At 41.1% G+C, this 16,846-nt stretch overlaps 1 protein-coding gene across 1 annotated transcript in view; it reads right to left on the bottom strand.

Moving 5' to 3' along the window:
• The window catches only part of Zc3hav1 (zinc finger CCCH-type containing, antiviral 1), a 55,321-nt gene that overhangs the window by 32,553 nt on the left and 5,922 nt on the right, over positions 1-16,846 (bottom strand). The window contains exon 2 of the mRNA XM_026398582.2: positions 3,443-3,578. Coding sequence (XP_026254367.2) covers positions 3,443-3,578 — 136 coding nt within the window. The remainder of the gene's footprint in view (positions 1-3,442; positions 3,579-16,846) is intronic.

The raw sequence follows: 16,846 nt of genomic DNA, 5'->3' as shown, positions 1-16,846 counted from the left end.
GCACAAATATTTCCAAAGCAAACAGATATGCCAAGAGGAGGAAAATCCATGCATATCCCACAATCTCTGATGAGGTGCATTCAATTGATGGCTTATTTGGGACAGAAAAAGGTCTGCAAACTAATTATAAGATAGTGATAAATTTGATAATCCTGGGCTGGGGATGTGGCTTGAGCAGTAGTGCACTCGCCTGGCATGTGCAGGGCGCTGGGTTCGATCCTCAATACCACATAAAAATAAAATAAAGATATTGTGTCTACCTAAAAAAAGCTAAAAACTAAATATTTTTTTAAAAATTTGATAATCCTTGTTGGATGGCCAACTGCAATAGAGTAGTTGAGCTCTGCATTATGAAAGAGCTCAAAGACAACAGTCTAAGTTTTGCATATCAACTTACTTTTCAATTAAAAGGACATGTGTTTTACCAACAACTGTAATTCAGAATTTGATCTCTGATTGGAAGAATGTTAAGTATCTAAAATGATAAACTAAAGAATAAAAGTCCTGGGGCTGGGGATGTGGCTCAAGCGGTAGCGCGCTCGCCTGGCATGCGTGCTGCCCGGGTTCGATCCTCAGCACCACATACAAACAAAGATGTTGTGTCCGCCAAAAACTAAAAAGTAAACATTAAAAAAAAAAAAAGAATAAAAGTCCTGCATTTTTATCTAAACAAATATTATCTACATATCTTGGTCTACAGGGATGGAGTTCCTAATGAGATGCAGAACACTGTCACTGAGGCCCAGCCCTATGATGCAGGACTAAAAGATACCAGTGTAAAGTGTGAGCCCCTAGAAGCAGCTGGAGGACCTCAGGGGACCCACCTACCAGTTCCTGTTTCCTTTGCTGTAACGGACTGAAATGTTTGCCTCATCTACCTAAACTGCACTGTTAAGTAGTCAAAGCAATATGACTGTGTTGTACAGAATAAAGTGTGATACAAACATAAGAACCAAGAATGAGAAAACTGATAGGATTAGTAAAAATCCTGAATTTCAGACATTTAAAAAATAAACACATTTATAAGATGCTTCCATGAGCTCTGCACAAAATAGATGAACATGGTTCCCCATAATTTGTCTAACGGATACCAGACTGACCCCAGGAACAGTCATTTAGCCACATAGCTTCTAAAATCAGATTCAAAGATTCAAATAGATATGATCGCTATAGAGTCTACTCTCCAGATTCTAGGCTCTCCATCTCTAGTTTTCTCAAAGTGTGGTCCTTGGATCAAGCACCTCAGCACCATGTGGACACCTGTTAGGCTTTTCCCCATATTTACACGAACCACCAGAGATGGAGCCCCCGTATCTGTGTTTTAACAAATCCTCCAGGTAGTTCTGACACATGCCAAGTTTGAGAACCAGTGTCCTGGAGATTCTAATGAAAAAGAACAACTAGCAACTTGAGAAATGATGCTTTGGTGTAACATTCCTGTTACCATGCTGATCCTAAAGCAAGAAGGCTCTGGCCTTAAATACGCCAGAACAAATGAAGTCATTCCTTCCTTTAATAAACAAAGGTTTACAACGATGTGTTTTATATGATTAGTAAAAATCCTGAATTTACATACCAAGAAGTCAGATTTGCCTGATGTTTTCATGTTCTCATGGGTCAAGGCTTAATGGAAAAGAAGGCTCTATTAAGTATTTTAGGACAGAGATTATGTCTTGTTCACTTCTGCCTTCAGGGAAGGCACAATGTCTGACAACTGCACTTCTAAATTTTAACTGAATAAATGTAAAAAAAAAAAAAATTAAAACAGTGATACCCAGAGGGTTCAAGGCCTTCTCAATTAAAACAGTGATACCCAGAGGGTTCAATGCCTTCTCCAAAGTCCCAGGGGTAGTTAAAGGCAGAATAAGTCTCAAGAGATGTCAGAGGGCTGAAAACATTCCACCGTGGCCCTCTCAGGTCCCTGTCCACCTTTCCCAGCCACAGCTGATCCTCTACACTCCCTCTGGTGCTTAACTTAGCCCCTCTTTCACGTATCATGTATCATCCAAATTACAGCTGGGCATGGTGATGCAAGCCTGTATTCCCAGTGACTCGGAGGCCGAGGCAAGAGGATCATGAGTTCGAAGCCAGCCTCAGCAACTTCACAAGGCCCTGTGTAACTCAACAAGACCCATTCTCAAAATAAAAAATAAAAAGAGCTAGGGATGTGGCTCAGTGATTAAGCGCCTCTGGGTTCAATCTCTGGTACAAAAAAAAAAAAAAAGAAAAAAGAAAAAAAAAAATCACCTCTCATGTCTTAGTTTCTAAAATGCTCACAGAAATACACTGAGTTCACAGTCAAAAAGTGTTTAATCACCACGAAGTCTCCAGCAAGTCTCCTGTCCTCTGTCACTGAATTCCAACCTCCTTCCCTTCCGCCCACCCCATCTGGATCCTCTATAAGTTTCTGTGCCTCTCTTTCAATATGAGGCTAACTTCTCTACTCAAGGATTTTTCTCAGGTCAGATACCTCGCCTTGAACAGTTCCTGTAATGCTCAAGTGTACACGGCCAAATGAATGAGACTTGATGATCCATCATTGCCCCCATCTTTCTTCTAGAATTGGAGGCCCTCAAGGTTTAGATAGACAAATGATCACTGAGCCAGAAAATCCATTTCCTACCTCTGTTCTGGCTAAGAATGATCATGTGATAAACTCTGACCAAGAGGTGTGAGCAGATGTGCTATTTACATTGCCCATGTCACATCTTTTATAAAAGAAACTGCCTGCCTTCCATGTACCACCTCTCTACCTTCCCCCGGGCTAGAACATGGTGACCAACGGGAACAGCTGTGTAACTAGAGGAGGAAGACCACATTTTGAAAGCAACAAAGCTGACCTACTGGCCTGAGTCTCTGGATGACAGTGTGGAATCCAACTGCCTGACCACCCAGGTTACCTGCCTGCCCATATGCAGGCAAGAGTTGGCAAACTTATCTGTAAAGGACCAGATTTTAATATTTTAGGCTTTGAGGCCATCCAGTTTCTGTTGCAGCTACTCAGATTGCCCTCTCAGAATGAAAGCAGCCACAGTGACAGACAAATAGAAGTATATTTTATTCAAGTCACTGCAATGGGGAGGGAGGGTCTCTGTTACAACAGCTTAACCTCTTCTTCCCCATCATTTCCCCAGCCTCTCTGCAGAGGTCACCCAGGTGGAAAGCATCGACTGGTCCTCTGACTATCGTCTCCAGCTCATCTCACTCACACAGGGTTCCCCAGCAGCCTAGCAGCGGAGGCATCCCAGAGCCAAATGCTTATTAAGACTTTGAATAGGGAGGAAATTGCTGGAATCTCTGAGGTCACTCAGCAGCAGCGCTGGCTGCCACCCAAAGAGCCCTGGTGTCAACCATGAGTGTCTTTCTGCCCCTACCCAACGTGCCCATGATACGACACTGCCAATACTACTCTCCCTGCTGTTCAAGAGGAACTGTAACTTACCTCAGGCATAAAAAACGGGTCGCTTTGGAGGAGGAGTACAGCTAATTGCTCTTGGTTAAGTCCAGAGAGCTCGTGGTTTTTCAGGACTTGGAAATTCTTTTCTGAGAGAACCTCATGAGAATATTTGCATAAATTCCTAGAAGAAAACATGACAATCGTCAGTGTTTCCACTTCACAAACAGTAAGAAAAAGAAACCATCCAGCTTGCAGAAGACAATTTTTTTTTTTTTTGTGTGTGTGTGTGTGTGTGTGTGGTGCTGGGGATTGAACCCAAGGCCTTATGCATGCAAGGCAAGCATTCTACCAACTAAACTATATCCCCAGCCCCCAGAAGATAATTTTGAAAGATAAATGTATGAAGCACATAGATTAGCATGTATTATTCATAAATTATACATGTGTATACACATGCTGACCTTAGTTATTGTAATACTTCTCTGAATAGTATCTCCTGGTAATCATTTGTGTATAGTTCAGAAAAGTGAAGAGGAAAAAAATGTTAAACAAACAAAAATCAATCTATTAGAAATTATTACCCATTGAGAAACGGAAAGATGATAAAGTCAAGAAAATAAGAGAGGTTCATTTACTTAACTTTTTTGTGTGTATGTGGTACTGGGGATTGAACGCAGGAGAGCTTAACCACGGAGCCACATCCCCAGTCCTTTTTAATATTTTATTTAGAGACAGGGTCTCACTAAGTTGCTGAGGCTGCAATCCTCCTGCCTCAGCCTCCCAAGCTGTGTGCCACCACACCTGGCTGCATTTACAACATTTTAATTATGTGAAATTGTTCATTGATTAATCTGTTCTGATTTATATATCAGTGTATACCTCTATTACTTGTGACTAAACATGAATAGAGGAAGCTCTTTATATTCAAACTACTCCACCGAAAAAGATGGAAAAATCTTCTTTTCTTTAGGTCACCAATGAATTATGTCAGCAGTGTCCAATGCAACATTCCAAGATGATACAGTTGACCTACAATCAAGATTTTGAATATTTAAGCCATGCATGGCAACTGAGCACTTGATATAATCACACTGAAATCTGAGAATTGCTGACTTAGAACATGGAGAAACCCAAAGAACACTGGTGCTCGCCTCAAACAAGCATAATTTGACAGTTATCAATGTCCACTTATTCCACTTCTTAGTTTACATATCCCTACATATATCATGGAAATCCTCAGGTTTATGGTTTTAATAGTTATTGATATGATGGTCTACTAAAATTTTCTAGTTTGGACAGCCATAATCAAATTGACAGACAGGTAATGGCCCAGACTTTCACTATTTAAGTAGAGGGAATACAATTATCTGTGTACAAATAGCCCTCCTTTTTTACATTATTTCCTTGAGAGCTATTCCCTTGGGAATATTGCCTCAAGTGATACAGTAATTTTCTTGACAGCTTGTTTCACTTTGATCCATTGGTCTCTGTAAGACATGCCAGCCATTTGGCAGTGTCTATTTCCCCACAAGCACATTAACTTTTATCAGTTTTACTACTTCAGTAGGTATAGAGTAAACTTATACTTTTACTAATGCCCACTTTTATTATGAGCAAGACTGAAATATTCTTTTTTTTTTTGAGAGAGAGAGAGAGAGAGGGAGAGAGAGAATTTTTTAAATATTTATTTTTTAGTTTTCGGCGGACACAACATCTTTGTTGGTATGTGGTGCTGAGGATCGAACCCGGGTCGCACGCATGCCAGGCGAGCGCGCTACCACTTGAGCCACATCCCCAGCCCCTGAAATATTCTTAAATGTAGGTGTGAAGCTTGTGTTTCCTCTCATTAATATTTGTTTCTATTCTTGAACTGTTTACCTAATAAAGATACTGATCTGCAGATTTGCAAAGGTTCTTTATATTTCTTTAATATCCATTTTACCTATCTTGTTTATTTCAAATAGTTTTGCATTTCTTTTTTCATTGAGAATTGATTAAGGTTGTCATTGCTAAATATTGATACAATCAGGTCCTCCCCATTCACCACTCGTAATTTAGCCTATTGTTTAACAGTTGGGAAAATAATTCATATGCACACCACTTTTCTCTCTCTCTCTCTCTCTCTCTCTCTCTCTCTCTCTCTCTCTCTCTCTCTATGAATTGAACCCTGTGGTGCTTAACCGCTGAACCATATCCCAGCCCTTTCACTAATATAAAGTTTAGAGACAGGGTCTCACTGAGTTGCTTAGGGCCTCACTAAGTTATTGAGGCTGGCTTTGAACTTGTGATCCTCCTGCCTCAGCCTTCAGAGCTGCTGGGATCATAGGTTTGGGCCACCATGACCAGCTTAATACTAATTCTTTAAAATATCTGAAACTTACTAATGACAAAGATTGTCAAAGGGGGATATATGTGTTTTGTATCAATTTTTCAATAACTTCTATTAAATGATTCCTTTGTTGTTATCCTGGACTATTGTACATTAATCTTTTATAAAGTTTAAAACTACTGGAACCCCTACTGTGTATGTGTGCACGTGTTTGTTTTATCATTCTGCCATTTTACTTTGAAACCAATACCATAATACCATATAATTCAAAGGTCTTTTATGCCATATAATTCAAAGGTCTTTTAAAGAGTAATTTACGATATTGTTAGCTCACTCCTTTTTGCTTCAGTGTGCTTAACTGTTTCTCCTTAAAATTTTATCAAAGTTTTGTCAACAGCATAGCAGAGATCTTATTTCTGTTAACCCCATAAATCCCACTGCATATTAAACATGTCGTGTTAACTACCTTAAATTTTCTGATTCAGGAACCCAAGATACCTCTCTACTGCTTCTGTTTTCTCAACTTTTAATTAAAAAATTTCCTTTAATAATCGTCTCCTTTTTCCCAAATATTAAATATTATCTGATGCCACTATTATTTTTAGTTGTTTGTCGCTGATAAACAGAAATGCAAAATGACCTTATTGAAATTGGTGATTTTTCAAAAATGTAAACGTCTAGACAAAAGTTATTTTCTAAGCATTAATTGTTAAAGGTCACTTATCCAAATATTGCCTGTGTGTGAAACATTTCTGAAACCCTCCGGAATTGCCTTCAGATCTAGCAATAGAACTTCTAACAAAAAAAAAAAAAGCCACAGAATCAACAACCCTGTCAGCCACCTGCTGAGCTCTGGCGCCCTGGCCAGCCATGCCATGTACCATGATTCATGAACAGCTCAAGGGCAGCTGGTCAGTCTCTGGCAACAGCCTCTACCCAGCCATTTTCCCAGGCAAGGCTTCTCCTTGCTTTCTCCACCAATGACCTTGGCTTTCAGCATGTTTCTGGCGCTCCTTGATAAGGCAGACCTCAACTATCTGCTGACTTCTGGATTGGGCTCTGTGGTTTCAGATAACTGCTCCCGACCGACCAACCTCCACCTCCCCAAACCCCCTGCAGCTGGGCTAAGACTCTGCCTTATCCTTTACTGCCCCAGCCCACAGGTCGTCTCCTGCTGCCTCCAGTCAAAGCAGAAATGGCTCCATCATATCTTGACCAGACCTTGTGAGGCATCTCACTCCCTGGTTCTCAGAACACTGCCATCAATGTTCCTGTTGATATTGATCTGAAAATGATATCACTAAAACACTCCCATGGACAGACTAAGGCTCTGCCATCTGGCTCTGAGACATTGATTAACTGTTGGCCACTGGAATAAGGAATCCCTACTTTCCCTTGGGATCCAGTCCAGACATCCGGAACATGGAGCCCAGCTGATGGCATCTCTTGCAGGTCACATGGAGATGCAGGATTGGTTGTGCCTGTCCTTACCAAGGACATGTCACTCCCAAAGTCCCTGAACTCACCGCTTTCTCTAAAAACCCAAAAGCAGCCAGGCAGCTTAATGGAGATCTGCTTGGAACCCTGAGTGACTAGGACTTTCCAAGCCCACCCAGGTCATTTGTGTCTGGAGGAAGAGTCACACCTAGCATGCACTGCACTGGCTGGAGTCCCCGACATTACCCCAGTGATGGCCCAGTTACACTTCTCGTTTCTTGTCTTGGGCCTCCAGAAGACTACTTATTCCTTCAGATTCCATCTACTTAAAACCTGTTTCAAACTGCAACATGTATGTCTAGCCTTGGTGGCCCTACACCTGGTGGCCCACTGTTTCTCCACATTCCCCAGACGTCCCCCAACTGCTTCTTAGGGGTTTTATCTTTGCCCTAATTGCAGCACATTGATCAGCCACCAAGGAGGGGCAATTTGTCCTCACATTCTAGTTGGGGGCAAGCACAGAGTGACAGGAACTTTACATCTATTACTTAATTTAGCTATCAAAATAATCCTATTTTGGGAAACCAAAGCTGAAAGATGAGAAGTTAAGGGTGACTCAGATAAGGGGAGATCTGATTGTTGAACTCTGATCTAACAAAAAAAAAAGATCTGAGACTTTTCTAAATCAAAAAGAAGAAAAATTATCATTTTGGATTATTGAAGCCACTATTCCTCTTTACTGCCTTTTTTTTTTTTTTTTTGGTGGGGGTGGGATACCAGGGACTGAACCTAGGAGCACTTAACCATGAGCCACATCCTCATCTCTTTTTGTTTTATTTTGAGATAGGGTCTTGCTAAATTGCTTAGGGTTGTGATAAGTGGCTTAGGCTGGCTTTGAACTTGCAATCCTCCTGCCTTGGCCTCTTGAGCTGCTGGGATTACAGGTGTGCACCACAACGTGCCTGGCTCTACACTGGCCTCTTGAGGACTAATACTTCTCATAGTGTGGTCCTGGGTACAGCCTCCTCTGCATCAATCTGAGGTTGCATAAGAGCAAATTGTGGGGGTCTCCTTCCAGACCTACCAGGTGATATTAAAAACTTTTAGCATTCATTGGGATCATGTAGAGGATTTGTTAGAACAAAACAACCAGGCGCAGTGGCACACGCCTGTAATCCCAGCAGCTTGGGAGGCAGAGGCAGGAGGATTACAAGTTTAAAGTCAGCCTCAGCAATTTAGCAAGGCACTAAGCAACTCAGTGAGACCTGTCTCTAAATTTAAAAACAAAACAAAACAAAACAAAAACAGCCCCAGAATTTGTGAACCACTGGTCTGGGGGCACTCAGAACTGACGTGTGTGGCAAGCTCCCAGATGGTCCACCCAGCAAGTTCTAGGGCACACTAGAGTATCAGGGGCTCAAGGGTGCCTCCCACAAGGGAACAATGGGCCCTACAGAAGGTTGGTTAGAGCTGCAGGACTCCCCAATTCCCAGAGTTGCCCAGGACAAAGCAAATACTAACAGAGTTCTGGGTGTACTTGGAGCTGATAAACTTCAAGCAAACTGCAGGAGTTGGGATAGGAAATGGTAACTTTTAACAAAGGATTAGAGATGGCCTTGAAAGTGGCAGAATAGTCCCTCTTTCAGGAATCCCAGGCCTAAAACCTAAAAACAAATGACCTTTTCACTTTTCCATTCCAAGCACAGGGAAAAAAAAAAAGTTATTTTAAATCAGGCAAAAAGTGCCCCCCCCCGCCCTGCCCCCCGCCCCTGGGTGCCAACCAAAAAGCCAGGCTCCACAGTGCTTCTTATCCCAACAACACGGGTCATTAACTAGAGAGTGTTTAAAAATACCTGACCCTGGGCCACACCCTCAGACATGGGTTTAATCTGAGCAGAGCTGAACCTCAGGTGATTCTAATGTGCAGTCAGGGCTAAGAATCACTGGTTGGGCTTGTCACATCTGATTCTGGGTTAGGCTCCTGAACTGGATGTTCGCCTCTGAGCCCTTGGGCTTTGCAAGTCAAGTAAACACAGGGCCAGCTCAACAGCAGACCAAGCAGAAACCAAGAGAATCTGGAGAGTAACTGGTATTGAAATACCCCTTTCCTTTCTCCTCCTCAACCTTCTCTTCCCCCATACCCAACAGGTGGATGAAAACAGCTGACTTCTGTAGAAAACAGGAAATAGTTCACCATAATGTAAGCCAGGTAGAGAAAGAACCAGGATATGTGGAAGATAAAATCTACAGAACATTATTCTAATGAATAAAATGTCAGGGGACTAGGGGTGGAGCTCAGTGGCAGAGTGCTTGCCTAGCATATGTGAGGCACTGGGTTTGATCCTAAGCACCACAATAAATAAATACATAAATAAATGAAACGAAGGTATCATGTCCATCTACAACTAATAGATAAATAAATAGGAATAAAATGTCAGGAATCAAAAAACAACCCTACCTATTGATTCATGTAATTCCAACAATTCAGGAGGCTGAGGCAGGAGGATTGTGAGTTCAAAGCCAGCCTCAACAATTTAGCAAGTCCCTAAGAAACTTAGTGAGACCCTGTCTCAAAAGAAAATATAGGGGGCTGGAGATGTGGCTCAGCGGTAGCGCGCTCGCCTGGCATGCGTGCGGCCCGGGTTCGATCCTCAGCACCACATACCAACAAAGATGTTGTGTCCCCCGAGAACTAAAAAATAAATATTAAAAATTCTCTCTCTCTCTCTCTCTCTCTCTTTGAAAAAAAAAAAGAAAATATAGGGGCTGGGATGTGTCTCAGTGGTTAAGTGCCCCTGGGTTCAATCCTCAATACCAAAATAAGTAAATAAAATAACAACCCTAATAAAGTACCATTTTAAGGCCACTACTCTCTTTATGTTGGTACTTCTCATGTTCAAGATTAGATTGCTGATGGGGGGGGGGCATGGGGAGAATGGAAGAATTTTGATTGGGCAAAGGGGAGGGAGAGGAGGGGAGGGAGCCTGGGGACAGGAAAGATGGTGTAAGGGGATGAACATCATTACCATAGGTACAGGTATGACTGTACATGTGGAGAAACCTGTAGCACCACTATATATATATATATATATATATATATATATATATATATACAATCAGAGAAATGAAAAATTAATTATGCCCCATTTGTGTACAATGAATCGAAATGCATTCTGCTGTCCTGTATAACTAGTTGGAACAAATAAAAAAGATTAGATTGTTGTCTTATGAAAGTGTCAGGATGGTTCACTGCAGCTGGAACCCCTGGAAAGGCAGGGAAAAACAGAGTGGCCAAGACAGAATACAGACGCTGTGGAGGGGAGACAAAGGTGGAGCTGGGAGCACTGGCCATAACCACACTGCAATACAGGCAGCTGCTAGGCACAGTGCCATCACTGTAGCCATCACTGCAGCCATCACTGCAGCATGGCCCAGCCCGAGCTGCAGGTCTCTGCCTGGGAAGAGGAGGCCAGAGACTGCAGAGGGCAACAGGAGGGGATCCAGGCCCACTAAGGATGGGGGTAGGGGTGCGGGGTGGGGAAAGAGGCTCAAAATCTGTGCAGGTTCTACAGTTGCACCAAGAGTGGGACAAATAGCATTGGTACCACCAAACATCATCTCTCTGTTGGGGACAACTCCCCGGTCTGGACATTTCTCTAGTGGTTTGCAAACATTGCTGCCTGGTACAACGTTTGTAAAATGTAGCTCGGTGATAGAGCTCTTGCCTACCCTGCCTGAGGTCCTGGGTGCAACCCCCAGCACCACAAAGAAATGATCAACAAATAAGAAAATCCAGACCCCTCCCCACCCCCCAACTCATCTGCTAATTAAATCACAATGTCTAGGTGCAGGAGCCAGACATCAGTGTTTTTGAAAGTGTTTGCAAGTGACTCCAACATCACAGAAGGACTGAGAGAAAGCCTAGGAAGGGAAGAGACTAAAGGGCAGGAGGTGGTGGCAATGTTGCCAGAAGTCTGGATGATTAGCGAAAGTAGGTCACACAAGCCTCCTCTCCTGTCACATGTCTCTTCTCCCCACCCAGATATAAATTCCTTTGAAAGCTAAGATTAATAATAAAAACAAACTAGAGAGGAAGATTAATAACTAGTTAAGGGTATTTGAGGGTTCCATTTTAGCGAGACAGGAAGGGGAATGAACACTTTGTTGCCGGCTGGCCAGAATGCCAGAGGCTTCCTGTGTGTCTTAGTTATGTCACATAGAGTAACTGGTAGGTCACCTTAACATTTGAGAAAGCACTACTTTTGAATCTTTTGTTCACTCTGCTCCAAACAAATCATTTCTCTTTTACTTCCTCAAGCTGGGAAAGCACATAACACTGCTTTAGCAATCAGCCAGAAAGCACCTCTCAGGGTACCATTTGTTTCTGAAAGTGTGGTTTGGACCCCTGCAAAAGAATCCTTCAGGGCTGCACCCATCCCTTCTGAACCAGAATTTCCCCTGTGTTACTCAGGAGCCCACAGTTCAGTAAGCTCCCCACCTGGTTCACAGGCACATGGAAGTTCGAGAAGCACAGTTTGAAAACTGAGTACCTGTACACCTGGACATTATTCAAAACAATCTGTCAGGGAGAGGAGGAAATGCTGCAGCTCATTATATTTTTTTTTTAATCTAAGAAAACAGAAATCATGGCCTGGACTGAAAGAACTGGTGGGGGTAGGATTAACCAGTTAACTGAGAAGAGGCACAACAAGCCCTTTAGGGCTGATGAAAACACTCCATACCTTTTCCTGCAGTCTTGCCACAGGGTATGTGTCCACTTGTCAGGATTCTTTACACTGTTCACTTTAAAATGGTATATTTTAGGGCTGGGGTTGTGGCTCAGTGGTAGAGTGCTCGCCTAGCAAGTGCGAGGCCCTAGGTTTGATCTTCAGAACCACATAAAAATAAATAAAATAAAGGTATTGTATCCAACTACAAATAAAAAGTAAATATTAAAAAATGGTATATTTTATTCAATATAAATGTTACCTTGATACAGTTGATTTAATTTTTTTTTTTTTGGTACCAGGGATTGAACCCAGGGGTACTTACAAATGAGCCACACCCCCAGCCCTTTTTATACTTTATTTAGAGACAGGGTCTCACTAAATTACTTAGAGCCTCGCTAATTTGCTGTGGATGACTTTTTTGGGGGGTGGGGCAGGGATTGAACTAACTCAGGGGCACTCAACCACTGAGCCACATTCCCAGCTATTTTATATTTTATTTAGAGCCAGGGTCTCACTGAGTTGTTTAACTCCTCACCGCCTCACCATTGCTGAGGCTGGCTTTGAACTTGCGATCCTCCTGTCTCAGCCTCCAGAGCCACTGGAATTACAGGCCTGCACCACTACACAGGGCCTAAAAGACCTCTTTTAACTTAATGTAGCAAGTTGGTCTGAAACATTTAAGTTCTTTTAGTATGGAAAATAGTTATAAGATCAAAAGCTGGGTCTCTACTTTCTTCCCCAACATTGAGTCAGCCTCCCTGCTCCAACTTGGTTTCTGATTTCTCACTGGGCCTCAACTCCTAGGTCTTCCTAAAATCTTTGATTCCTTTTCCACACTCATTTGGCGCCTTGGCTATTTCAAAGTACCTGCAGGCAAAGATCACAGATTCCTGTTTGAAAGTCAATATGGTCAAAAGAGTATGAAAATCAGACCCATTTTACGGATGGGAAACAAACATCACTTATTTTAAATGTTTATTTTTTTGCCATTGCTATATTATTGCAAAAAGTAGTATTTTGTTATTGGGTGCTTATTTGTCACTACATAAGATTTCATCATGGTCCTCAGTACCCCTTACAATCCCATTGAATTTCTTAGCTTAATTTCTGCAGAACACCACAGATATTGAAAGTCAACTATGATCACATTAAAATGAAAAAAAAAAAAATTGAAGCAAACCTGAAAAGAAAACAGAAATTCCCAAATGATTCTTACAAGGTGTACCCCTTTGTGTCATGATATTGCAGAAAACAGCATATCTCCAAGGCTCCCACCCTGAGAGCAGGATTACACAGACAGTGCAAATTGGGAACAGAAAGAATTTCCAGGAAGATTCCTGGGTAAATACCTTCACACAAACAACAGGGCTCACAGGCAAGTAAAATGCACACCTTGAGGGGCTGGGGTTGTGGCCCAGTGGTAGAGCGCTCGCCTAGCACGTGTGAGGCCCTGGGTTCAATCCTCAGCACCACATGAAAATAAATAATAAAAGTATTGTGTCCAACTATAACTAAAACTAAAATATTAAAAATAAATAAATAAATGCACACCTTGAAAATGTCATACTTAGAAATAAAACAGGCTCAAGAGGACATATATTAAGTAATTCCATTTACAGGAAAAGTTCAGAATCCACAGACAGAAAATAGATTGAGAGGTTGGTGGCCAGGAGCTGGGGAAGGAGGAGTGATGGCTGATGGGTGTGGGGATTCTGCTGGGGGTGATGGAAATGTTCTGGAATTTGATAGTGATGATGGTTCCGCTCATGGGTGTGCTGACTGACTCTGAATTAATCATTTTAAAATAGTTTTAGCTATTTTTTAAAATGGCAAATAAATAAGGTTATTACAAACAAAAATAAAGAGAGCGCTAAGATGACCAAAAAATAAAATGCAAAGCAGCATTATCAAGTAAGACAATTAAAAAAAAAATTATAGTTGTAGATGGACAACATGTCTTTACTTTATGTTTAATTTTTTTTAAATGTTTATTTCTTTAGGTGTAGATGGACACAACACAATGCCTTTATTTTTATGTGGTGCTGAGGACTGAACTTGGGTCCCTCCCGTGCTAGGCGAGTGCTCTACCGCTGAGCCACAATCCCAGCCCCTATGTTTAATTTTTATATGGTGCTAAGGATTGAACCCAGTGCCTCAACTTCTGCTAGGCAAACACTCTACCACTGAGCCACAACCCTTTTTAAGGCATATTACCTGCCTTGTAAAATTATCTTACTTGGGCTGGGGCTGGGGTTCAGTGGCAGAGTACTTGCCTAGAGTGCGTGAGGCACTGGGTTCGATTCTCAGCACCACATAAAAATAAAGGTCTAACAACAACTAATAAAATATTTTTTTTAAATAAAGGGCCCAACCCACTAACATATTAACAATTAAAACTACATTGTGCCCACCTGTAATACCAGTGGCTCAGGAGGCTGAGGCAAGAGTATCACCAAGTTCAAAGCCAGCCTCGGCAACTTAGGGAAACCTTGTCTCAAAATAAAAAATAATATGGGCTGGGGATATGGTTCCGTGGTAAAGTGCCCCTGGTTTCAATCCCTGGTACCAAAACAAACAAACAAACAACAACAAAGTACACATTGAGACACAATTTCATATTCCCTGAATTGGCACAAATTTTAAAAGGTCCATGATACCACTTGGCAAGACTGTAAAGCAAGGATGTGTGATATTGGTCAAAGTATATTGTTAAATTGTGTATTGTATACATGTGGAAATATGTAACAACAAATTCCATCAGTATGTACAACTATAACACACCAATTTAAAAATGTGGGGGGAAAAGAATATAAAGCAAGGGAATATTCAGATCTGGTAAAAATTCTACTTGGCAAACACACTTTGGAAAACAATTTGGAATTATCTCATAAAACTAATGGTAAGTATGGGAATTCTACTACTAGATAGGAAAAACTCCAATACATGTACATAAAGAAACATATACCAGAATGTTCATATCACCATGGTCCAGTAGCAAAAAGTAAAAACAATCTCCATCTTGAGAAAATGGATATGTAAATTGTGCATATTCAAACCAAAGAAAACTTCACACTTCAATGAATCAGAGTAGTCCCGTTCTAAAACCTGTAGGGCCCATTGCAAGGCTAGAGACAGAGGCCTTCGTATAAATGTTTAAATATCCAATAGTAATAAATCAAGCTAAGAAGGTGCAAATCGAACACGTTCTTGCTGCCTATCTTAACAAATATGCTTCGTGTGATCAGGATGGCCAACTAGAATTCTTGGATGGCTCAGAGTTTTATGACAGAACATAGCAGAATGGAGGAAGCCAGCCCCAACTCCAGTCCACCACTTCTTTCTTTTCCCACCTGGGCTCTGTCCTACACCTCTAATGCTGTCATCCAGAGGCAAGGGACATGCCAGCCTATGCATGCAAATTCCTTCAACCCATGTGTAGAGACCCAGGAAAGAAGTATACACAAGCCCTGGAAATGGGTTTGAGAATTCCAGGGACAAGACAATCCAGTGTATGGCGTAGGCTCAAAGTGGAACCACAGGTTCAAGATGGGCATAATTCTATGACTCCTCAAAAAGTACGTAGAAAAGGAACTAAAATTAAAAAAAAAAAAAAAGTACGTAGAGATACAACTGGACAAAGATGGATCTGAGGCCTATCAATCCCAGGGCCCAGAGCAGAAAAAGATAGAGAAATAGAGCACAATATAGCAGGGGTAAGTCTCAGAAGCATCATATTGAGCAAATGACAGCAAACACAGCAAGCACAGTGTCATTGGGTACCCATAGGGAATCTTGTTTCAGAACCTCCCCAATCCATGGATACCCAAGTTCTTTATAGAAAATAGTGTAGTAGGACTGGGGATGTGGCTCAAGTGGTAGCACGCTCGTCAGGCATGCGAGCAGCCAGGGTTCAATCCTCAGCACCACATACCAACAAAGATGTTGTGTCTGCCGAGAATAAAAATAAATAAATAAATATTAAAAAAAAAAAAAAGAAAATAGTGTAGTATTTGCATATAACCTATGAATACCCTCCAATATATTTTACATCATCTCCAGGTTACTTACAATATCTTATACAAGCAATGTAAACTTTATGTATATTGAATTGTTTAGAAAATAATGACGAGCAGAAAAATGGCTACATGTGAGCTGGGCTACAGCTCAGTGGTAGAGCACTTGCCTGACATGTGTGAGGCACTGGGTTTGATCCTCAGCACCATATAGAAAGAAAGAAAGAAAGAAAGAAAGAAAGAAAGAAAGAAAGAAAGAAAGAAAGAAAGAAAGAAAGAAAGAAAGAAATTGTTTACATCTAAAAAAATATATTTTTTAAAAAGCAGGTACATAATCAGTTTAGATACAATTCCACCCTAATCCCTCGAATATGTTACATCTGCACTTTGTGGAATCCACAGATGGGGAACCCATGGATATAGAGGACTGATACATTTGTACTCTCAATATGAATACCATGTACAGGTTTGCAGATTTGAAAACAGTCAAAACAATCCTAAGTATTGCTTATAAATACAAAATATTCGGGAAAATAATACATGCATGAGAAAAGTAATCAACAAATAAAAAACAACATTTCCCTCTAGGAAGGGAGTAATGGTCAAAGAAGAAAATTCAGGAAGATGAAAATGTGTAATATCCTATTTCTTCAACTGATTGGTGGGTACCAGATCTTCACCATATTCTTTACATATTTTCTAAGACTTAAATATCATATAATAAAATTTTAAATTTTTTTTTTTTTTTTTTTTTTTTTTTTTGGAGAGGAAAGGTAGAGAGAGTACTGGGAATCAAACCCAAGACCTCATATACCTTAAGCACATACTCCACCACTGAACTACATCCCCAGATCAAGAAAATTCTTCTTAAAAAGAAAAGAAAAATCTTCTTAAATTAAAACAATAGCATTTCATATCTTTCCAAATGGCATATATCAAA

This window comes from Urocitellus parryii, chromosome 3 (assembly GCF_045843805.1).
Source record: "Urocitellus parryii isolate mUroPar1 chromosome 3, mUroPar1.hap1, whole genome shotgun sequence".
NCBI lineage: Eukaryota > Metazoa > Chordata > Mammalia > Rodentia > Sciuridae > Urocitellus > Urocitellus parryii.
Note: the sequence above shows the minus strand (reverse complement) of the source record. Positions and strands in the feature narration are given on the sequence as shown.